General features: G+C 34.9%; 1 protein-coding gene across 1 annotated transcript in view; it reads left to right on the plus strand.

Annotated features, from left to right (window-relative positions):
- FAF1 (Fas associated factor 1) overlaps window positions 1-20,928 on the plus strand; it is a 484,966-nt gene that overhangs the window by 289,931 nt on the left and 174,107 nt on the right. Inside the window, exon 8 of the mRNA XM_082669609.1 lies at window positions 8,402-8,488. Coding sequence (XP_082525735.1) covers window positions 8,402-8,488 — 87 coding nt within the window. The remainder of the gene's footprint in view (window positions 1-8,401; window positions 8,489-20,928) is intronic.

The raw sequence follows: 20,928 nt of genomic DNA on the forward strand, positions 1-20,928 counted from the left end.
AATTCAGGCTCAGAGAAGATATGTCATAGTCATAAAAGAATCTAGACTTTAGAGTCTTGTAGAACTCAATTAAATCCAAATCTCACCATTTACTAACTGGAGAAACCTTAGGCAAATTATTTATTGTCTCTGAGCCTCAGTTTCCTTATTTGTAAAACGAAGATAATAGTACATGTAAAAGTTTATTGTGAGGATATGTTAACATAAAACCTAGTTCCTGGTCTATAGAAGATGCTCAATAAATGTTCAGTTGCCTTTCTCTTTCCTTTCCCTTTCCTCTACTCAGGGTCACTCAGATAGTTAGTGGCACAGCTGAAGTGAACACCAGGTTGTTCTGACTCCATGTACATATCTTTACTTTGAATGAAAATAAAATTTTTAAGAAAATTTTCTTACCGCAGAAGTAATAGACACTTAGAAAAGATAGATACACAGAAAATAATAGTCATAATCCCATGATGCAGAGGGAACAAATTTTAACATTTGTTCTATATCTTTTTTTCTGTGCATATATTTAGTGTACATACATATGTACATATACATATATGTATAACAATAAACAGAAATGGGCATAATTTTGTAACTTGGTTTTTCTTTAATATTTAACAACTTTTTACATTATTAAATATTCTTCTCCATTGGAGTCAGCAAACTTTTTCTGCAAAGGGCTAGATAATAAATATTTTAGGTATTGCAGTGCATGTGATCTCTGTTGCATCTACTCAGGTGTGCCCTCATGGTAGTACAAAAGCATCCACAGACAGTATGTAAACAAATGGAGGTAGTGGTGTTCCAATACAACTTCATTTACAGAAACAGACAGCAGACTGGATTTAGCCTATTACTGGATATTAAATTTGTGCCAATTGTGTGTGTGTGTGTCTGTGTGTGTGTGTGTGTGTGAGAGAGAGAGAGAGAGAGATAAGACTGCAGTGAATATCTTTGTAGCTAAATATTTGGCTTACATGTACTATTATGTCCTTAAGATTAACTTGTATACCGCTTCTGACATAATAACAAATGGTTTGTCTACTAAAATTCAGACTTAAAAATCAAAGTGCTTCTGGTATACAAGTATTTCTTGGTTTATGTGACCAATTTTTAAAGTTGTACATAAAATTGAACTTTATAAAATGGTTTAAGGTTAAAGTAAAACTCCTTAAAAATGTTCTTATAATTGTTCCAGTTATTTCTAGGATTTACTTTTTTAAAAAATATTTATTTATTTATTTGGTTGCTCCGGGTCTTAGTTGCGGCAGGCGGGCTCCTTAGTTGCGGCACATGGGCTTCTTAGTTGTGGCTCATGGGCTCCTTAATTGTGGCATGCAAACTCTTAGTTGTGACATGCCTGTAGGATCTGTTTCTCTGACCAGGGATTGAACCCAGGCCCCCTGCATTGGGAGCACAGAGTCCTAACCACTGTACCAACCAGGGAAGTCCCTAGGATCGACTTTTGACTTAATTAGTGTTTTACTTTGTGGAAGGACTTATAAATTAATTTACCTGATTCTAAAAGGGGAAGTTTTAAGAGCATTTAATGAGTGACTGAGTGACTGATGTTTGATTCATTGTGGACAATAAAAAACATTCGCTTCTATGGTATCTATTAGGCCATTGTTGGAAAAACTTTGCTCTTACACTGTTTCCATAAAGTATAGAGAGGAAATATTGCCTTCTAGGATAAGGTCTTGACTGATTGATATGAGGTTAACCTCCCACTGTTTTTCCTTTGGGTCTTGTTTCAGGTAGCCTATGAGAGAGACCAAAAAAACAAACCAAAAACTGTTTAGTCTTTCCTTTGCTTCAAACAGTTCTCTGGTCTTTAGGGACATTTCCTCAATTCAGCTGATAGGTACAGGTGTCTTCCAAGTTTATTTAGTGTGACAATAGATCATTTATTGTGGATTTGCAGTTTTACTGTAATACCAAATATATATTATAGCCAGAAAGCAATCACACTTAAACTTAAGGCAGAAAAACTGAAGATTAACACAGATTTTCAATGATGAAGATTATTATTCATCAATTATTTCAGTGCTATGGAGTCAGTAGTGAAGTAGTGCTATCTTTCATTACTTTGTTAGACTAAAAATAATCACTTTATCATTGAAAAAATTACAGCACTTCTAGAATTTCCCTAACAAATCATTATTAATCATGTTCATTCTCAAAAGGACTAGCTACCTTAGGCAAGAGTTCAAAGAACTTTTGAATCAGTAAGTTAGAAAGACATGGCTATCTAGGAGAGCCTATAACTCACACAATGCTTCTTAAACTTTGGCTTGGTAAGAATTACCTAGAGAGCTTGTTAGAACACATATTGTGGGGTCCCAGCGTTTCCAGTGCACTAGGCCTGGGACAGGTCCCCTGAATTTTCATTTCTAATAGTTTCCAGGTGATACTAATACTGCTTGTCCAGGTACCACACTTTGAGAACCACAGATGCAGAAAAATAATTGTTCCCATTTGTGAAACATACTCAACCTTGCTCATTTATAAACGTTTTCTTCACTCTTTAAGAGTTCTCTTTTAAAATCCAGGCTTAACCTTTAACTAAAGATATGAATTAATTTTAATAAATTTATGGCCATTAGTTCAGTTACTTTATGATCTAACATTGCAATTTTTATATCATTTTCACCCACACCAAACTTTTAGGATAGGAAATTCTGAATATAACCATGTTTCTAATGAAAGTGTTAAATCTTTTCCTTGGTAGTTTTTCAGGATGGCTAAAATCCATTTCTAACTATATGCATTCAAACTAGTTTCCGTATTTGCTTAGCTTTATTGTCATCATTCCCAGTAATCTCTTAAGATGCCGGTTGTCAGATTTCTTTGCAGACAAGTAAGAGGTGAAATAAGTTTTTAAAGTATGGTACAAAGCAAAACTTAGTTACAGTTGTTGGAATGAAGAATTCAGTTAGAGCCAAAAAATGTTTTAATAGAACAGAACGCAGCCTAAAGCCTGGTTGAAAGCAACTTCAATTTTACAGTTTTCTTCAAACAACATCCTCATTGTTTTCTGGAAAGATGGTATTTGAGAAAAAGAAATGTCTCGAGTTACTGTTTTTATGAGGAGAGAATTGCTGAGTCTCTTAAATGGTTAATGAGAAGAAGTAATAGTTAAACACTTGAAGCATTGATTTCTGATTTGAATTCTCCAACACAGGCCAGCCCTGAGGGAAGGGGGAAAAGAAAGCTTGCTAATTAACATTTGATTACTGATGCCACCTTCTCATTCCCCTTGCACCATCCGGTTTCAAGTGTTTTTGTTCAAGAAGGATTTTTAGGAGGGTTTTAACTTGCATCATAGTAAAACAAATCCATGTGCAATTGCAACGAGTATACAATATGTAAAAAAGAAGAAAAAGAAAAGTCCTTAGATATGAAGTATGTGTTCAATACCCAGTCTGTATCAGAAGTGATTGGTTTCTTAACTATTATAAGCCTTTCAGAGCACCAGTGATTGCTAAGAAACTGGAACTAAGCCTAGTCTGTATGTCTTGTTTAAAACGCACACACACACACAAATACTTGTTTATTCAGTGCAGTTATTATTTAGCAAACTCTTAACTGGAGCATCATTTGATGGTGTGAATTACTTGGAGTTCAAATTTTGATACTCTAAAATTTGGATAAGCTCGGGTTCTAATATGACCAAAGGCCTCTTTCTTCTAAGACTGATAAGAGAATGAGATACATATATGTAGTTTCAGGGTGCTTTTTCGTAAGGGTTGTAATCTGTCATAGTATTCTTAATTCAGAAAATCTAGAAACTAGAGTGCTAACAAATTGATAACTGTTCTAAGCAATTAAATATTTGGTTTCTATTTTTTGCCATATTAAAATATTTGATATGTGAAAAGTCATAGGCCAGATTTCAAAATTTTAAAGATGTTGAAATAAATTAATAGAACTTTACAACTGTATCACTTAGCCTGTAGTATTCTGGCAAAACCATAGCCTGTTTGGTTGATGAAATAGTTATTTGGAAAACCAGTATGACAGGTTTTATTTTTAAATGAGATCTCCTGGGAGAAGAGTATTATTTAGTCTTTTCTTTAAAAAAAAAAATCTAGACTTTTCAGTGTAATTAAAAGCAAAAACTAAGACTTTTCTTTATCCAAGAAAAAAAATTCATTTAAATGTTTATTATATCTGTATTTCTTAACTGAAATTATTGGCAATTTTCCTTTTTGATATGTTGTATTAGTCACTCTTTACTATTTTTCTTTCATTTTCTAGTCTTACGGTTTTAAACTTTCCCTCTTTACTTGTTTATCTTAAATATATTTAGCTCTTATTTTCCTGTATCTGGGATTAACTCCAATATTTTCAAAAAATCATAGAATTTTAGAGCTTTGAAAATCAGTAGTGATCTTGTTTTATTCTGTTCGAATATTGAATAAACTAGGTCTCAGGTTCCACCAACTTGCACCACAGTAACAGCAGAATTAGGACTAGAAATCTAGTTCTCTGCCTCTCATTATGCCACAATACCTCAAACTTTGTGGCTTTTCTATAATCAGAATCTGCTTCCACTTGGATAATACCTGAATGAAATTTAAAATTCCCTAAAATGTTTTTCAATAGTGTGACCAACGTTTAGCTCACAACATTTAGCTATAAAATATAGCTGACAAAGTTATCTACCAAGTTTTATATTTTTCAGTTTGAATAGCTACAGACAGCTCATTTAAGGCTAATCTGAGCCTCAAAATTCGGCCTTTAGCAGAGTAACTTCCTAAGAATTTTTTTTCTAAGAAATTCTGATAAAATTTAACTGAAATATAAAACTGTTTGAAAATTTATGGAACTCAAAATTTTGTGGGAGATGAATGTCTTATATAATTTTATTTCGAGCAGGTCATAAAAAAATGATCTTTTTCCCAGTGCTGTGTTTATCATTGAAATTTCCACAATGAGGAAATATGAAGTGGAGATCATTGCTTACATTGTTTTATTAACAATGAAAACAAATATAAGGAAATAAATCAATACTGCATTAATTCTGTACTATTTCAAGGTAATCTGATTCAAATATTTTTTTCTTAGTCACAAACAACTGTCTTATATGAAGCAATGGGGGAGAAGTGAAACTGTCCTTTTAGAAAATCTGGAAAATAAGCTCTGGAAAATCTATTGTCAATCCAGAACACTTAATCCAAATACAGTATAGTTTGTAACATAATTTTAATGTTCAGCTGGTAATCAAAGCATTTATTAAATTTTTTCAGAACTAATTGAAACATTTGCATAGTTTAGCAGCCTAAAATCTCATAGATTTAGAGCTTAATGCATAACAAGAATTGAAAAGATTATGAAGATTCAGCATAATCTTGAGCCAATGCTGATCAAAGAAAGTATGTAAGACAAAAAGGCCCTTAGGAAATGTTACCCTGTGAAGTGCCACTTGTCCTTAACTGGAATTTAACACAAATCTCTAAAGATGAAACTCCATCAGAAGTAGCACAGTAATTGCAGCTGGGCATGCCAGCTACAGCATCCTAGCCTGTATGTGTGTTCTTTCTGCCTCTCTCAAGTGCTCTTAAATCTCTCAGATCACTCAGTCTCTCAACCTTCCCCCTCGCCTGGCCCCCCTTTTCTCCCCTTCCCTTTAGTCCTTCTTCTCTCCCTCCTCTGTTCCTCCATCCTTCTCTCTCTGAGAAAACTGTGTCCTTCATTTGATTCATGATGACCATAAATTCATCTGCATCATTTTATACTTAGCTATATTTTGTCATTCAGCTTTCCTAGAATACTAATTTTTTAAAAGAATCATTTTTACTTTTGCTTTGTGTACATTTCTGATTTTTTTTCTTCCCTACAGAATTGTCACTTAAAATTTTAATTAAATAAGACCATCAATAAAGACAGTAGAATTTTTTAATCTCTGTTAATAAGACCATTATTCATTATGTACTTTTGCTGTCTTATCACTTGTCTTTCTTCCATATAATGGTAAAATCTGCCTGTGGTTTCAGCACTGATAAACATGGAATTATTTTTGAAAAACTAATTTGTTTTCACTTATGTTGTTGTTTAGTGATTATGGTTTAACACGAGGTTCTTTTGGCTTACTTTCAGAAACGCTGTGAATTTAGCTTTTCCATCGGAACAATCAAACATTAGCCAAATATGGTTTACGTTGTACCCTCTCAGCCAAGTTCTTTCTGCATTAACCAGTTTATTCTATGACAAGTTGCTTAACAGATGTCATTCTGGGGAGAACAATGAAGCCAAATACTTGTGCAATGGCTAACATTACTCTAACTTTGATCACTTTTGTTCAGCACATCAGTCTGGCGTTGTGCTTTATACCAACATAACACTATAGCCAGAACATGCTTTTCAGGCTTAGAATAGCAAAGGAATGTTATTCATTCAGCGCAGTTACAGATGAGTTAATGAAAGAAGAAAAATACTGTTTATTTCATAATACCGTGTTGTTGTGTTTTGGAATTAAGGTGGAATTTAAAGAATCTCACTCCAGAGTTATTTGTTTATATACTCAACTCATAGTATTTGTGTATATTCTCCAATGCAAGGGTAGCCTTGCCACCTTTCCAACAGATGTAAATATTTGTCCTGCCTTCCCCTCTACCTTCAAAATAGCTGCTGACCCTTGGCTTATCTAGACAACATAATTAAAACTAACTTTAAGAAAGGAATTTTTTGCCTTGAGGCCTAAAATTTCCTCATACTCCTTCTGTCCTCTCACTTTTTTATTAATAAACAATGATAATAATATTTTGTGTGTATGGAACACCTTTCCCCCTAGAGCACCAATGTTTAAGCGTGACAGAATAGTCCTAGCTAGTGGAAGTGGTAAGAGGTTAGATTGCATTTGGTTAAATTGTTGGGTTGATAATGACTAATGAAAATTTCCATACTTGATGTGACTGACCATAAACAAAATACTGCATGGTAGACTGGCCATTGCTAAGAATCTGTGAAAAAAAAGCTGTGTGTTTGAATTGAGTGGGGATCAAGCCATGCCCCCAAGCGCCTCAGTTCTCATTTACCAAGTCTTTTTTCACAGGTGTACATTAGAGATAAAAATAGATTAAGTTCTGGGTTTTGTTTTGTTTCTTTCTTTCCCCAGTGAATATATTTCTCTCTTTCACTGGAAGGGTAACTTAGATGTGTTTATGTATAGTAAACAGTAATGTGATACAAAATGCTGTAATTGGACAACATGATACTTCAGACTTCTGCATTTTAAAAACATGAATGAATGCTGCTTGTTTTCCACATTGAAGTCATTATAGAACTTATTATGTGCAGCATTTCAAAATTAGCTTCATTGTTACAGCAGGGTAGCCCCAAAACTAGCCTGAAGAGTTAGCTAAGGTGGATGATCTCTTCATTCTTACGATTTGATAATTTATTTTATTTGTAAATATGGAATGAAAGAGAATTTTTGTAATCTATTTAGAAAAAAAATCTAAAGAAAGATATGATAATTACTGGGTAAAGGAGTTTAACCTTCCAACACTTTATTCTGAAAAATTACTTACCTCTTCTCCTTTTAAAGTTAAAAGGTATTGGGAATTCCCTGGCAGTCCAGTGGTTAAGACTCTGCACTTTCATTGCTGTGGGCGCAGGCTCGATCCCTGGTTGGGGAACTAAGATCCCACCAGCCGCGTGGGTGTGGCCAAAAATAAACAAACAAACAAATAAAGTTAAAAGGTATAATGTTACTTTTGAGAGAAACAGTTTTTTAACTTTACCAGTATTTAAAATAAAAACTATCATTACTATATTTTCTTTTGGGGAAGGGCCTAAATAGCATATTAATGGATGGCTCTCAGCTAATAAATATTCTATTGAAATAGTTTCTAATTTGGAATGATTTCAAAGAAATAACCCTTTGCTGCTTTATTAGTAAGTTATATCTTTGAAACGTACATAAAACAATGAAGGAAGCTTCAGGTTTTTCCTTCCACCCCCTTGGAAAAAAAACTAACATCCTTTTCTGTCCCACTTAGAAACTAGAAACGTATCTTTTATTTGAACCATTGCATATCTTGAGTCATTGTTAAAATTAAATAGATTATAAAAATGTATAATTATAAATTAGGTCATGTAGTCTGTCCTACATGAACTGTGTACCTGAAGTTTCCTGACTGAAAAGAAGCTTGAAGCCATCCAGGAACATAAAAATAATCAGCGGGGTGGGGTGGGGGGTTGTTTCTTGAACTATTATTTCATCTAACCTTGGTTTAAATTTGGTTTAGATTTTTTAATAAAATTTTTATGATTTGTGTTTTTCTAGTTTCAGATTCTTGTTTTGAATCTCGAAAACAGAGGAAACACAGTGTATCACATAAATTGACTGGCAACTAACATAAGTCATGTGGAAACCCTATTTTAATTGTTCTTTTTCTTTTTATAGGTAAAGAGAAATGTGTATGACCTTACGAGTATCCCTGTTCGCCATCAGTTATGGGAGGGCTGGCCAACTTCTGCCACAGATGACTCCGTAAGTGACAGTTGAGTTGGCAGTTTAATATCCTCCTCTCTCTTTTGCCACTTTCAGTCTAATTGGCACTGATATTAAGCAGAATCAAATGCTTTGAATCCATTGGAAGAATTTTATAAATCAAATAATGTTGAGGATAAGACGAATTATAATAATTTGAGTTCACTTGCAGAACTGGTGTCATAAGCCAAGTATATCAGCATTCTCTTGGTAATGTTACAACATCAATATCAGGAACTTGATGCTGCTTAATTTGACTTAAATTTTTCCTTGATTAAAAAAATACAGATATTCAGATATTACTAATGAAATGTCCCAAACACAAAAATTTTTTCCCTAAATTACAGGTACTTCAAAATCAACCTAATCATTTTATTTAATTTTAAAACTGCATCTCCCGTAATTAGACCTGTACTTTAAAAAGTTACTTTTTATAGTTAATATTAATAGCACTCTATTCTTAAACACACTCATAATTTTCACTACCATAAAAAACTGGAAGAAAAGACCTAGTCTGTAAGTTTTAACTATTATTACATCTACTCATAATAATTTTCCTGTTGTAAATTTTGAAATGTTTCCTATCTCTGTCCTGTTTCCAGCAATTATTATTTTCCAAGAGAGTAAATTTTATCATCTGAGGAGGCCATTTTGGCTACTTTTATCATAATCTTGGTTGTTCTAACCAGATACCCATTTTTCTTTTAAAGTAAAAAATTAGAATGTTTCAATAATTTTGAAGTAAGTCTTATTTTTAAAGTAAATAGGGCTAAAAAGATGTTAAGACTTTGTAAACATCTTCTAACAATAAATACCCAAGTAATGATTATGGCCAAGAGTTTAATTACCTTTTTCTTATTTTCTAGTAAATATTACATTTCTATCTGGATAATAATTACTACTCCTCTCTCAGCACTACCATCATATACTTTAATCTAAAGGAATTCTTTGTGGAAGACAGAAACATTTTTGAACAATCTGTTTATGTAGATGTCACTTGAGTCTAATTATTCCACAATCTAAACACTGTGCCTTTGAAAAATGTTTTATGGATTATGAAACTTTAAAAATAATGAGAAGATAGCAAAATTTGTTTTTTAAGTGAACCCTTCAGAAAAAAATTACTTGTGTATAGGCAGTTACATTTATTTATAAACAACTGATTTTAATATTGACATTATAGTATATCATTAGAGTTATTGGTTGGTTGTCCATGGCTAAGTAGTAATGATGTGGTTGTTGTTTTTAGTTTGTTTTTTCCCCATTAGACTGATAGAAAATGTGATACATTTATTTTTATAAAATTAAGAGAGTAACATACATAAATGATAGCTCTCTGTTTACCTGAGAAGACGTGAGGAAACCAGAAATGTTCTTAGCATTGTCTAATAACCTGCTACAATAAATAATAACTTTAATAGAAGAAAATAATTAAGATTGAGCATGTCACTTAAATTCTCTGAGTTTCAGTTACCTCACTGATCTGAAGAACTGTAATGAGGATTAGCGATAATATATATATATATATACAGTATCTGCCTCATAGTAGACACTCAGTAAATGAGAGTCAGTATTATAATTAATATTAACATAACTCAGAAAGAGATCACAGGCAGGAATTGACTGGTTTATGTGAATGAAATGGTACCTGAGATTTGCTTCAAAATAACCTCTGGGGTTGGGGAAGTGAGTGGGGATATAGATAAATCCAAATTAGCTGTCTGTTGATCATTGTTGAAGGTGGGTAATGTGTATATTTGATTTTTTTGTACTGTTCTCTCAAGTTTTATGTATGTTTGAAAATTTCTATAATAAAAAGTTTGAAGCAAAAATAATTGTCTGGTTTAAGGTAATAAGGTCCAGAGATGTGGGTCTTAATAGGGTTGGAAATGCCAGCTGCTCTTGGGCTCCACACCTGTAGAAACCAGGCTGAAATAGGCCTATCAGAAGCAAGTTCCAAGAGTGATAGGCAAAATCAGTGAAATACAATAAATTCTTCTGTAACATAGTACCTTATACATTTTAGTTGTTAAAGCATTGACTTGAGTTGGCACTGTCTCACATTTTAATAATTTCACATTTTAATGATCTTTATTTAATTTTTTACCAAAGAGTTCTATGCAATTTCATTACTATGGGAAAATATGGAAAGCATCTAAAACTTACCATATGGAAGTCTGTGATGCTACCTGGTACTATAAGTCATAGCAGACACAAGAGGGAATCTCCATTAAGAAGCTTGATTCTTATTGCCTCATTTTTCATATTTCCACCTTGTCCCAGAACCTGTCAAGTGATGCCTGCCTATACCTCCCCAGAGCATATGTTGCCACATTGGCAGGATGTTGCCTTGAGCTTCATGATTGATACAACAAAGATGTTTAGGGCCAAGCTGCTTTTAATCGGTGCCATAGCAGATCCACTAACTCCAGTGCTTGAGTTTTGGCAAAAATTGCTTATAACTGTAGTCTTTTAAGGAGTTTCTAGCCAAAGAAATGTCATGAAACCTTTCTTTCATTAGGACTATAAAAACTCATAAAGCTGGTGCTTGTAATCTATATTGTTGCAGGCAATGATGGTGTTTTTATACTTATTTAAATCACTCAAGTGGAGGCATCTGCTACAAAATAAGATCGTCCTCACAGCTTAGGGTATGAATTGGGTACAGCTGAGAAATGTCAGCTGTGTAAACAGCCTGAAATGTGTTACCAACAAAAATATAATTAATTTCTTTCCAAGACTATGTGCCATAACTGAATATTTAGGATGGTTTAACTTTCAGAGAAAGCACCTGAACATTTTCTTCCCAGTGCCAGCATAGAGGATTGGTTATAAAGGTCATTAAAAGTGAGGTTAGTTTGTGCTTTTCCTGCTCAGTTGCAGAAATTTGTGTGGCTTTGAATATATAGTAGCTTTAGATACCAGTGGCTTCCATGAATTGATAGAAATATCTTAGATCAAGAAGTTACTATAAGTGGTGCTGGGAAAACTGGACAGCTACATGTAAAAGAATGAAATTAGACCATTCCCTAACACCATACACAAAAATAAACTCAAGTTGGATTAAAGGCCTAAATGTAAGGCCAGACACTATAAAACTCTTAGAGGAAAACATAGGCAGAACACTCTGACATAAATCATAGCAAAATCCTTTTTGACCCACCTCCTAGAGAAATGGAAATAAAAACAAAAATAAACAGATGGGACCTAATGAAACTTAAAAGCTTTTGCACAGCAAAGGAAACCATAAACAAGACGAAAAGACAGCCCTCAGAATGGAAGAAAATATTTGCAAACGAAGCAACTGATGAAGGATTAATCTCCAAAATATACAAGCAGCTCATGCAGCTCAATATCAAAAAAACAAACAACCTAATCCAAAAATGGGCAGAAGACCTAAATAGACATTTCTCCAAAGAGGATGTACAGATTGCCAACAGACACATGAAAGGATGCTCAACATCACTAATCATTAGAGAAATGCAAATCAAAACTACAATGAGGTGTCACCTCACACAGGTCAGAATTGCCATCATCAAAAAATCTGCAAGCAGTGAATGCTGGACAGGGTGTGGAGAAAAGGGAACACTCTTGCACTGTTGGTGGAATGTAACTTGATACAGCCACTGTGGAGAACAGTATGGAGGTTCCTTGAAAGACTAAAAATAGAACTACCATTTGACCCAGCAATCCCACTACTGGGCATATACCCTGAGAAAACCATAATTCAAAAAGAGTCATGTACCAAAATGTTCATTGCAGCTCTATTTACAATAGCCAGGAGATGGAAACAACCTAAGTGTCCATCATCGGATGAATGGATAAAGAAGATGTGGCACATATATACAATGGAATATTACTCAGCCATAAAAAGAAACGAATTGAGCTATTTGTAATGAGGTGGCTGGACCTAGAGTCTGTCATACAGAGTGAAGTAAGTCAGAAAGAGAAAGACAGATACCGTATGCTAACACATATATATGCAATCTAATTTTAAAAAAAAGGTTCTGAAGAACCTAGGGGCAGGATAGGAATAAAGATGCAGATGTAGAGAATGTACCTGAGGACATGGGGAGGGTGAAGGGTAAGCTGGGAAGAAGTGAGAGAGTGGCATGGACATATATACACTATCAAATGTAAAACAGATAGCTAGTGGGAAGCAACCACATAGCACAGGGAGGTCAGCTCAGTGCTCTGTGACCACCTAGAGGGGTGGGATAGGGAGGGTGAGAGGGAGACACAGAGGGAGGGGATATGGGGATATAGGTATACATACAGCTGATTCACTTTGTTATACAGCAGAAACTAACACAACATTGTGAAGCAATTATATTCCAATAAAGATATTAAAAAAATAAGAGCAAGCAAAAAAAAAAGTTAATAGTTTGGGATGGTGGAAATGTTCTAAAATTAGATTGTGGTGATGGTTGCACAACTCTGTAAATTTGCTAAAAATCATTGAATTGAATACACACAAAAAAGAGTAAATTTTATGGCATGTAAATTATACATAAATAAAGCTGTTTTTTAAAGGAAGTTAGTGAAGAATTAGATTAAAATACTTTTTACGTTTTTATGTTGCATGAGAAATAACTTTGCAGTAACACAGAAGGTGTTTTCTTCAATGTACTTCTCATTAACCTTTGACTTAGCAAACAGGACAAAGAAATAGACTTCTTATAAGTAGATTCTGGTATAATCTTGAGTCTCCTTCAGACCTGATAGACTACAATCTTGACATTTTCAGTACTAAGTGAAGTTAACAGTCATTTAAAACATTGTTGCCCCATCTGTCTTCAGAGTTAAAATATTTTCTTTGCTTGTAGTTGTACTCTAATGGGATATGGGATACTGTATGAATTGTCAATAACTCTTTCAGTTCCTTTTGCACTCTTTCACTAGGGAAATAGGTATCTAAAGCTTCACCAGTGGGGGAATGTTTTCATGCTGTGACAGTTCAGCTGTGAGAACGAGTAGTTGCGAGCAGACGAAATCTTTTTACACTTTAACAAGGACACTCTTGGTTTCCAGAGAGTGGAAATAATTTTAACACTGTGAGTTATGTCAAGGCACCTTATTATAATGCAGACAATTTGAATATATGTAGCTTTTAAAACTCCAGGTTTTAATAATACTTATACAATGGAAGAAAAATCCTTCAGTTTTTAATACTTTTTTGTTGTGCCCCACCCACTTTTTTCTTTTGAGATTACTAATGGTCTTCTGTGGTTCCATCATTGGCTAAGGAATCTTCATTCAGAATTTGAGAAATTAAGAATTTTAGGACCAAAGGTCTTTAGACATGTGTTAGGAGTCACAAAGCTACTTACTAAATATTAAATATTTTCACATTGAAAGTGAGATCATTTATAAACAGAATCATTATACAGTGGCTTTTCTATGAAATAAAAATAAAAAATCATACACATGACTTATTCCTTTGTTTTTTAATTAAAAAGAATTCATGAATGAGGAAATGTCATCTACTTTGATCCTTCTGATGGAGACCATTTTCTCCTGTAACTTCTCCCTGATGATTTGTGTTTGGCAGGTGTCAAATTATAAACATTCCCCTGATACTAAATCCCCACCCTCCACTTTATAGGAGCTGCTGTCCCAGTACGGACTCTCCCTGTTACCACATACCTACCAAGCTATAGTTACCTACCTACTAAGTAAACTCATAACCTCTACTATAGTCATTCCATCCATTGCTGAAAGGTTAATATTTCTGAAGCGCAGAACAAGTCACATTCAGCCTTACGTATCTTCAATGGCAACCCAATACGTGCTTATGTCTGTACAGATTTTTATGCTGTCATTTAAAACCTTCATTCTTTAGTCTGAAACTTCCCTTCTAGGTTTATTTTCCCATACAGACCTGGAGTAATTGCTCAATAAATATTTCTTGAATAAATGATTGAGTATGATACCACATGTATCTCCACTTTAGCTAAATATTCCTTTTGCTGTTCTTCAGACATACTTCATGCTCCACTCTGTTATTTAATCATACTGTTCCTTCTACCTAGAATACCTATAGCAATTATCTCCTTTCTTCAAGACCTTTCCTTAAGAAACTTTGCCTATATCCCTCTTCCCATGCCACCTTCTTCAACCATCTTCTATTTGTTTTTCTATTTAAATTATTTTTATTTTTCCTTATTTTTGTTCTTTCCTTCCTTATTCCTCTCACCTGGCTCCATTACTTACCTGACTAACTACAAATAACTTGATTAAACCCTTTGGGTCTCAGTCTCTGTAACCATAAAACACAAATAATACTCACAGAGTTTCATGAAAACTAAGAGTCAGTAGTTACAAATATAGTTACTCCTACATTTATTTTGAAGATTGAGGTAGTCTGTACTAGATTAATGTCTAATATATGGCTGACCTTTGGCTATTACTGTTTCTTTCATCTGTCTATTCATTCACTTGACATTTGTGTAACAACTGTTATAGGCCAGTAACCACACTGGCCCTTAAATTTGCAAGCATGGGGTTCTATTCCTTTGCAAAGTATAGTGTGAGACAGATATATAAACAGTGGCAATTGAAGTTCATGTAAATGCAGTGGGATCATAGAAGAGGAAACAACCAATTTCTCTAACAGATGGGGTGGAGGAAAAATGGCTTCCCAGAGAAAGGAACCAAATGTCCCTTAAGTTAAACAAATTACACAAACCTAATTATATTTTAATTTGTATACTTGTGTTCCTCCCTTTTGTAAATTCTAAAAATTGGGAGTAAGAAGTCTCTTCCTCATTTTTGTATGCTCTGCAGGATCAACTGTAGTTTGTTTTTTTTTTAAACATAGTGTTTTATACATTCACTCATCTGAGCTGTTCAGAGCTCCATTAAGTTGACATCTATGACAATAAACAACTAAATGATGAATTGGTATGATTATAGTGACTTGATAAAGAAGAGAGTGACTCGTTTGAGAATCAGGTTTATTTTCTTTCTAATAAAAATTATCAAAACTCGATATTTCTTTATTGGTAAGTAGAATAACAAATTTAGGAGTGGGGGAGCCACTACACTGAGCGAATTTTATCAGCATATGTTTAATTGTGTGTGTGTGAGAGAGAAACAAGCAAGCAGACAATCCAAGTTCATCAAATCCCAGTATTGCTGTCATTTGGATAAGTTACTTATCATATGAATTTCATTTTCCTCATCTGCAAAATGAAGATGATGTTAATACCCTTGAAAGTCTATTTTGAAGATTAAATGAATTAACATAATAGTTTGAACCATATAAAATTTCTATTTTTAAAGGATAAAATGGTTGAATATTAGCATTTCCACATGGTTTTACCTAATATGTAAAGCACATAACATAGTGCAGGGTTTGGCAATTCATCCCAAACCCTACTCTCCATCTGTTTTTGTAAATATTTTTTAAAATATATTTTTTTATTATTTATTTGGCCACATTGGGTCTTTAGTTGCAGTACGCAGGCTCTTCATTGCAGCGTGTGGGCTTCTCTCTAGTTGTGGTGCACAGGCTCAGTAGATGCAGCACCCAGGCTCTCTAGTTGTGGCGCTTGGACTCCAGAGTGCGCGGGCTCAGTAGTTGTGGTGTGCAGGCTCTCTAGTTGTGGTGCGCGGGCTCTAGAGTGTGCAGGCTTAGTTGCCCCATGGCATGTGGGATCTTAGTTCCCCGAGCAGAGCTTGAAATCACATCCCCTGCATTAGAAGGCAGATTCTTAACCTTTGGACCATCAGGGAAGTCCTGTAAAGATTTTTTTAACACAGGTAAAAATGGTATATAACATTATATTAGTTCAGGTGTACAACATAATGATTTGATATTTGTATACACTGCAAAGTGATTACCACAGTAAGTCTAGTTACCATCCATTATCATACAATTGACCCCCTTCATCCATTTCACCCACCCTCCAAACTCCTTTCCCTCAGGTAACCACCACTCTGTTCTCTGTAACTATGCATTTTGTTTTGCTTGTTCACTTGTTTTTTTAGATTCCGCATATAACTGAAATCATATAGTATTTGTCTTTCTCTATCTGATTTATTTCACTTAGCGTGTTACCCTTAAGGTCCATTCCTATTGTCACAAATGGCAAGATTTCCTTCTTTTTTATGGCTTAGTAGTATTAGACACACACACACACACACACACACACACACACACACACCCCACATCTTCTTTATCCAGGCATCCATCTATGGGCAGTTAGGTTGTTTCCATATTTTGGCTATTGTAAATAATGCCGCAATGAATGTAGGGGTGCTTATGTCTTTTTTGAATACTGTTTTTGTTTTCTTTGGATAAATACCCAGAAGTGGAATAGCTGGATCATATGGTAGTTCTGTTTTTAATTTTTTGCAGAACCTCCATACTGTTTTCTGTAGTGGCTGTACCAATGTACATCCCCATCAACAGTGCCCAAGGGTTCCCTTTTCTCCACATCCTTACCAACACTTGTTATTTCTTGCCTTTTTGATAATCTCCATTGTAACAGGATCTAAGGTGATATCTCATTGTGGTTTTGAATTGCATTTCCCTGATGATTAATGATGTTGAACAGCTTTTCATGTGCCTGTTGGCCATCTGTAGGTCTTCTTTAGAAAAATGTCTATTTGGATCCTCTGCCCATTTTTTAGTCAGATTGTTTTTTTGCTGTTGAGTTGTTTGAGTTCTTACTATATTTTTGATGTTAAGTCCTTATAGGATATATGATTTGCAGATATTTTCTCTCATTCAGTAGGTTGCCTTTTCATTTTGTTGATGGTTTCCTTTGTTATGCAGAAGCTTTTTAGTTTGATATAGTCCCACATGTTTATTTTTACTTTTAGAGTCAGATCCAAAAATTCAGCACCAAGACGGTTGTAAATAATGTTTTATTGGAGCACAGTCACACCATTTGCTTATGTATTGTATACAGCTGCTTTTACACTATAACTATAATGGCAGGGATGTTTAGTTGCAACAAAACCACATGGCCTCCAAAGCCTAAAATATCTACTCTTTGGCCCTTAACAGAAAAAATTTGCTAACCCCTGGTGTAATATCTGGCATTTAGTAGGCATTCAACAAACATTGGCTCCTTTTCCCTTGTGTAAGCACCTTCTTTATATCACCTACGCGTGCAGAATCAGAAGCATTCTTTGAGTAGCTTCAGGGTCACCTTATGCTATTTAAATTACTTTCTTAGCCTGTCCTAGGTCAGACAGATTCAGGCAATCTTTGGACATTTTCATTGGCTTTTTCTTTATTTGGCAAGGTCATGGATAATGTTGCTTCTAACGGTGGTGAGACTCAGTAGCTTCAGAGGGTTCACTGCCCTTGTCAACATATAGAGTCTTTTACAAATAACACAGGCAAAGACTAAACAGACAGAAAGAACAGCTTTGAATGCAGTAGAAGAAAGTTTAAGTTTAAAAGGAATGGAAAGTTTTGAAATGGGCTATACCCTGAACAGTGAGAATGAGAAGTTCGAGAGGGTGGATGAAGCAGTCAAGGGACATATTTACTCGGTAAATATAAGGGAGAACACATGAAAGTGAGCCCTCAACAGGAAATTTGCAGGCATTAAGATCTGATGATGTTAATCTTGATTTCAGTTTATTAAAATCTGAAACATGAAGACTACTGCTTCTGCCCATGAAGGGGTAACTGCTATGGGAATTTTCTTCCCTCTGTAAGCAACTAGAAGACTGGATAAAATATGTGAAACAACTGTTTTCAGATATTAGACAACAGGTAGTTCAGGACTGTGAAGAAGGAAGCAAATGAGCCCTGCCTGGAGGCAGTTTCTGGGTCCCAGGACAGGGAGAGGAAACCAAAACAGAATCTGGTGATTTTATTGTGTTTGAAGAGACAGAGAGTAGAGTTTAGGGAGGTCAAGGCAGCTAGACTTTGCAAGGCAGAGTACTAGCAGAGAAAAAGCTCCAGAAGTCTATATAGGGTTCTCCTGGTCTTTAGCTGAATACCAATCTGTGCATTCATAGAGTGAAATTCCAGGAGATTGGGCAAAGAACTACTGCCAGGAAAAAGAACAATTAACTGGGAGCTGTAAGGCAAGCAATTCTCAGAGCTCACACAGAACTGGGAATAGTTTGAGTTCCCACAAGCCATAGTAGAGACACCTCAGTGAATACATGGAGCATTCAGGAGATACCCACAAGGAGAGTCACACCTTAGTGGAGTGGATAAACAAGACTTAGAGTGAAGGCTACTCTAGGACTGCCCTTCCACAAGCTTAAAAACAACTTTCAAAAGGAATAAGCTGATTAATAGGTAACCGCCTCTAAGAACAGAGTCCAGCATCCAGGTAAAAGTTACTTTATATATACAAACGAGCAGGGAAATCTAACCCCTAACCAGGAGAGAAATCAGTCAAAAGAAATAGACATAGGAGTTACATAAATAATGAAATTGACAGATAAGGACTTCATCTATTATGTTATGAATAGACTCAAGAATTTAAAGGAAAACATGAACTTAATGAGGAGAGAATAGAATGTATAAAAGAAGATAGATAAACAATATAATATCTGAAATGATAATTTTACTGATGAGCTTAACAGCAGATTAGAAACTTCAAAAAAAAAAGAAAGGTGAGCTTGAAGATATAGCAATAGAAACTATCAAAACTGAAGCACAGAGGAAAAAAAAAGAACAAATTAACAAAATATCAGTGACCTCTGGTACAAAATCAAGCAGTCTAACACACAGTTGGAGTCTTAGAAGGAGAGAAAGGATGGGGGGAAGGAGGTCAAAGACCAAAAACACTGAAAAAATAATTTCTGCAATTTGTCCATATATAATGAAAACTATAAAACTTATAGATCCAGGAAGCTCAATGAATGCCATGAAGGGGAAGCACAAAGAAAAATTCCACACTAAGGAGTATCATAATTGCTGAAAACAAGTGATAAAAAGAAAAATTTCAAAGCAGAGAGAGTAAAAAAATATACATTACACAAGGGAAGTAATATAAACTCTTCATATTTCTCACCAGAAATAATGCAAGCCAAAAAACAGTGGAATGACATTTTAAAACTACTGAAAGGTTTTTAAAAATGACAACTTAGACTTCTATATCAGGTGAAAATAATCTTTCAAGATTGAAGGAAAATAAAGACTTTTTCAGACAAACAAAAACAGAGAATTTGGGCCCAGCAAATATGCACTACAAGAAGTATTGAAGTTCTTTAGGCAAAGGGAAAATGATATCAGAATAAACTTGGCTCTATACAGAAGAATGAAGAGTGCTAGTTATGGTAAAAATGTGGTTAAATATAAAAGGCATTTTTCCTTATGTTTTTACTTTCTTTACAAGATAGCTGTTTAAACATAAAATAACAAGTAATCTGGAGTTTTGAACATATATAGAAGTAAAATACATGACAATAGCACAAAAGACAAAATGGAGTTTTACTGTTGTAGGGTTCTTATCCTATACATGAAATGGTATAATATTAATTTAAGGTAGTCTATTATATTAAAAATGCAAACTGTAAACCTTAGAGAAATTACTAAAAAAAAAAGACATGCGGGCTTCTCTGGTGGCGCAGTGGTTGGGAGTCCACCTGCTGATGCGGGGGACGTGGGTTCGTGCCCCGGTCCCGGGGGGGTCCCACGTGCCGCGGAGCAGCTGGGCCCGTGGGCAGTGGCCGCTGGGCCTGTGCGTCCGGAGCCTGTGCTCCGTGGCGGGAGAGGCCACAGCTGTGAGAGGCCTGCGTACCGCAAAAAAAAAAAAAAAAAAAAAAATGCAAAAATGTATAGATAATAAGCCATTAAAAGAGATGTAATAGAATACTAAAAAAATATTCAAAAATCAGGCATGGAAAAGAGGAGCAATGAAAAGGTGAAATATGTACAAAACAAATAGCAAGGTGGTAGGTTTAAATCCAACCATTTTGATAATTACAGTAAATATAAATGGTCTACACATTAAAGGGCAGAGACTACCGAAATGAATTTTAAACAGCAGGACTCAACTATATGCTGCCTATAAGAAATATACTTTAAATATAATGACAATGGTAAGTTAGAATAATGAGTGGGAAAAATTTACCAGGCAAACACTAAATGTAAGAAAGCTGTTAACAACTATATTAACATCAGACAAAATACAGAACAAGGAATATTACCAGGACTAAAGAGAAACATTCCATGACAATTAAATTTAGGACAGGGGCTTCCCTGGTGGCTCAGTGGTTAAGAATCCACCTGCCAATGCAGCGGACATGGGTTTAAGCCCTGGTCCAGGAAGATCCCACATGCCGCGAAGCAACTAAGCCCTTGTGCCACAACTACTGAGCCTGTGCTCTAGAGCCCGCAAGCCACAACTACTGAGTCCACATGCTGCAACTCCTGAAGCCCGTGCACCTAGAGCCCATGCACCACAACAAGAGAAGCCACCGCGATGAGAAGCCCATGCACCACAAGGAAGAGTAGC

The sequence above is a fragment of the Grampus griseus genome, assembly GCF_964374135.1.
Source record: "Grampus griseus genome assembly, chromosome: 1".
Classification (NCBI taxonomy): domain Eukaryota; kingdom Metazoa; phylum Chordata; class Mammalia; order Artiodactyla; family Delphinidae; genus Grampus; species Grampus griseus.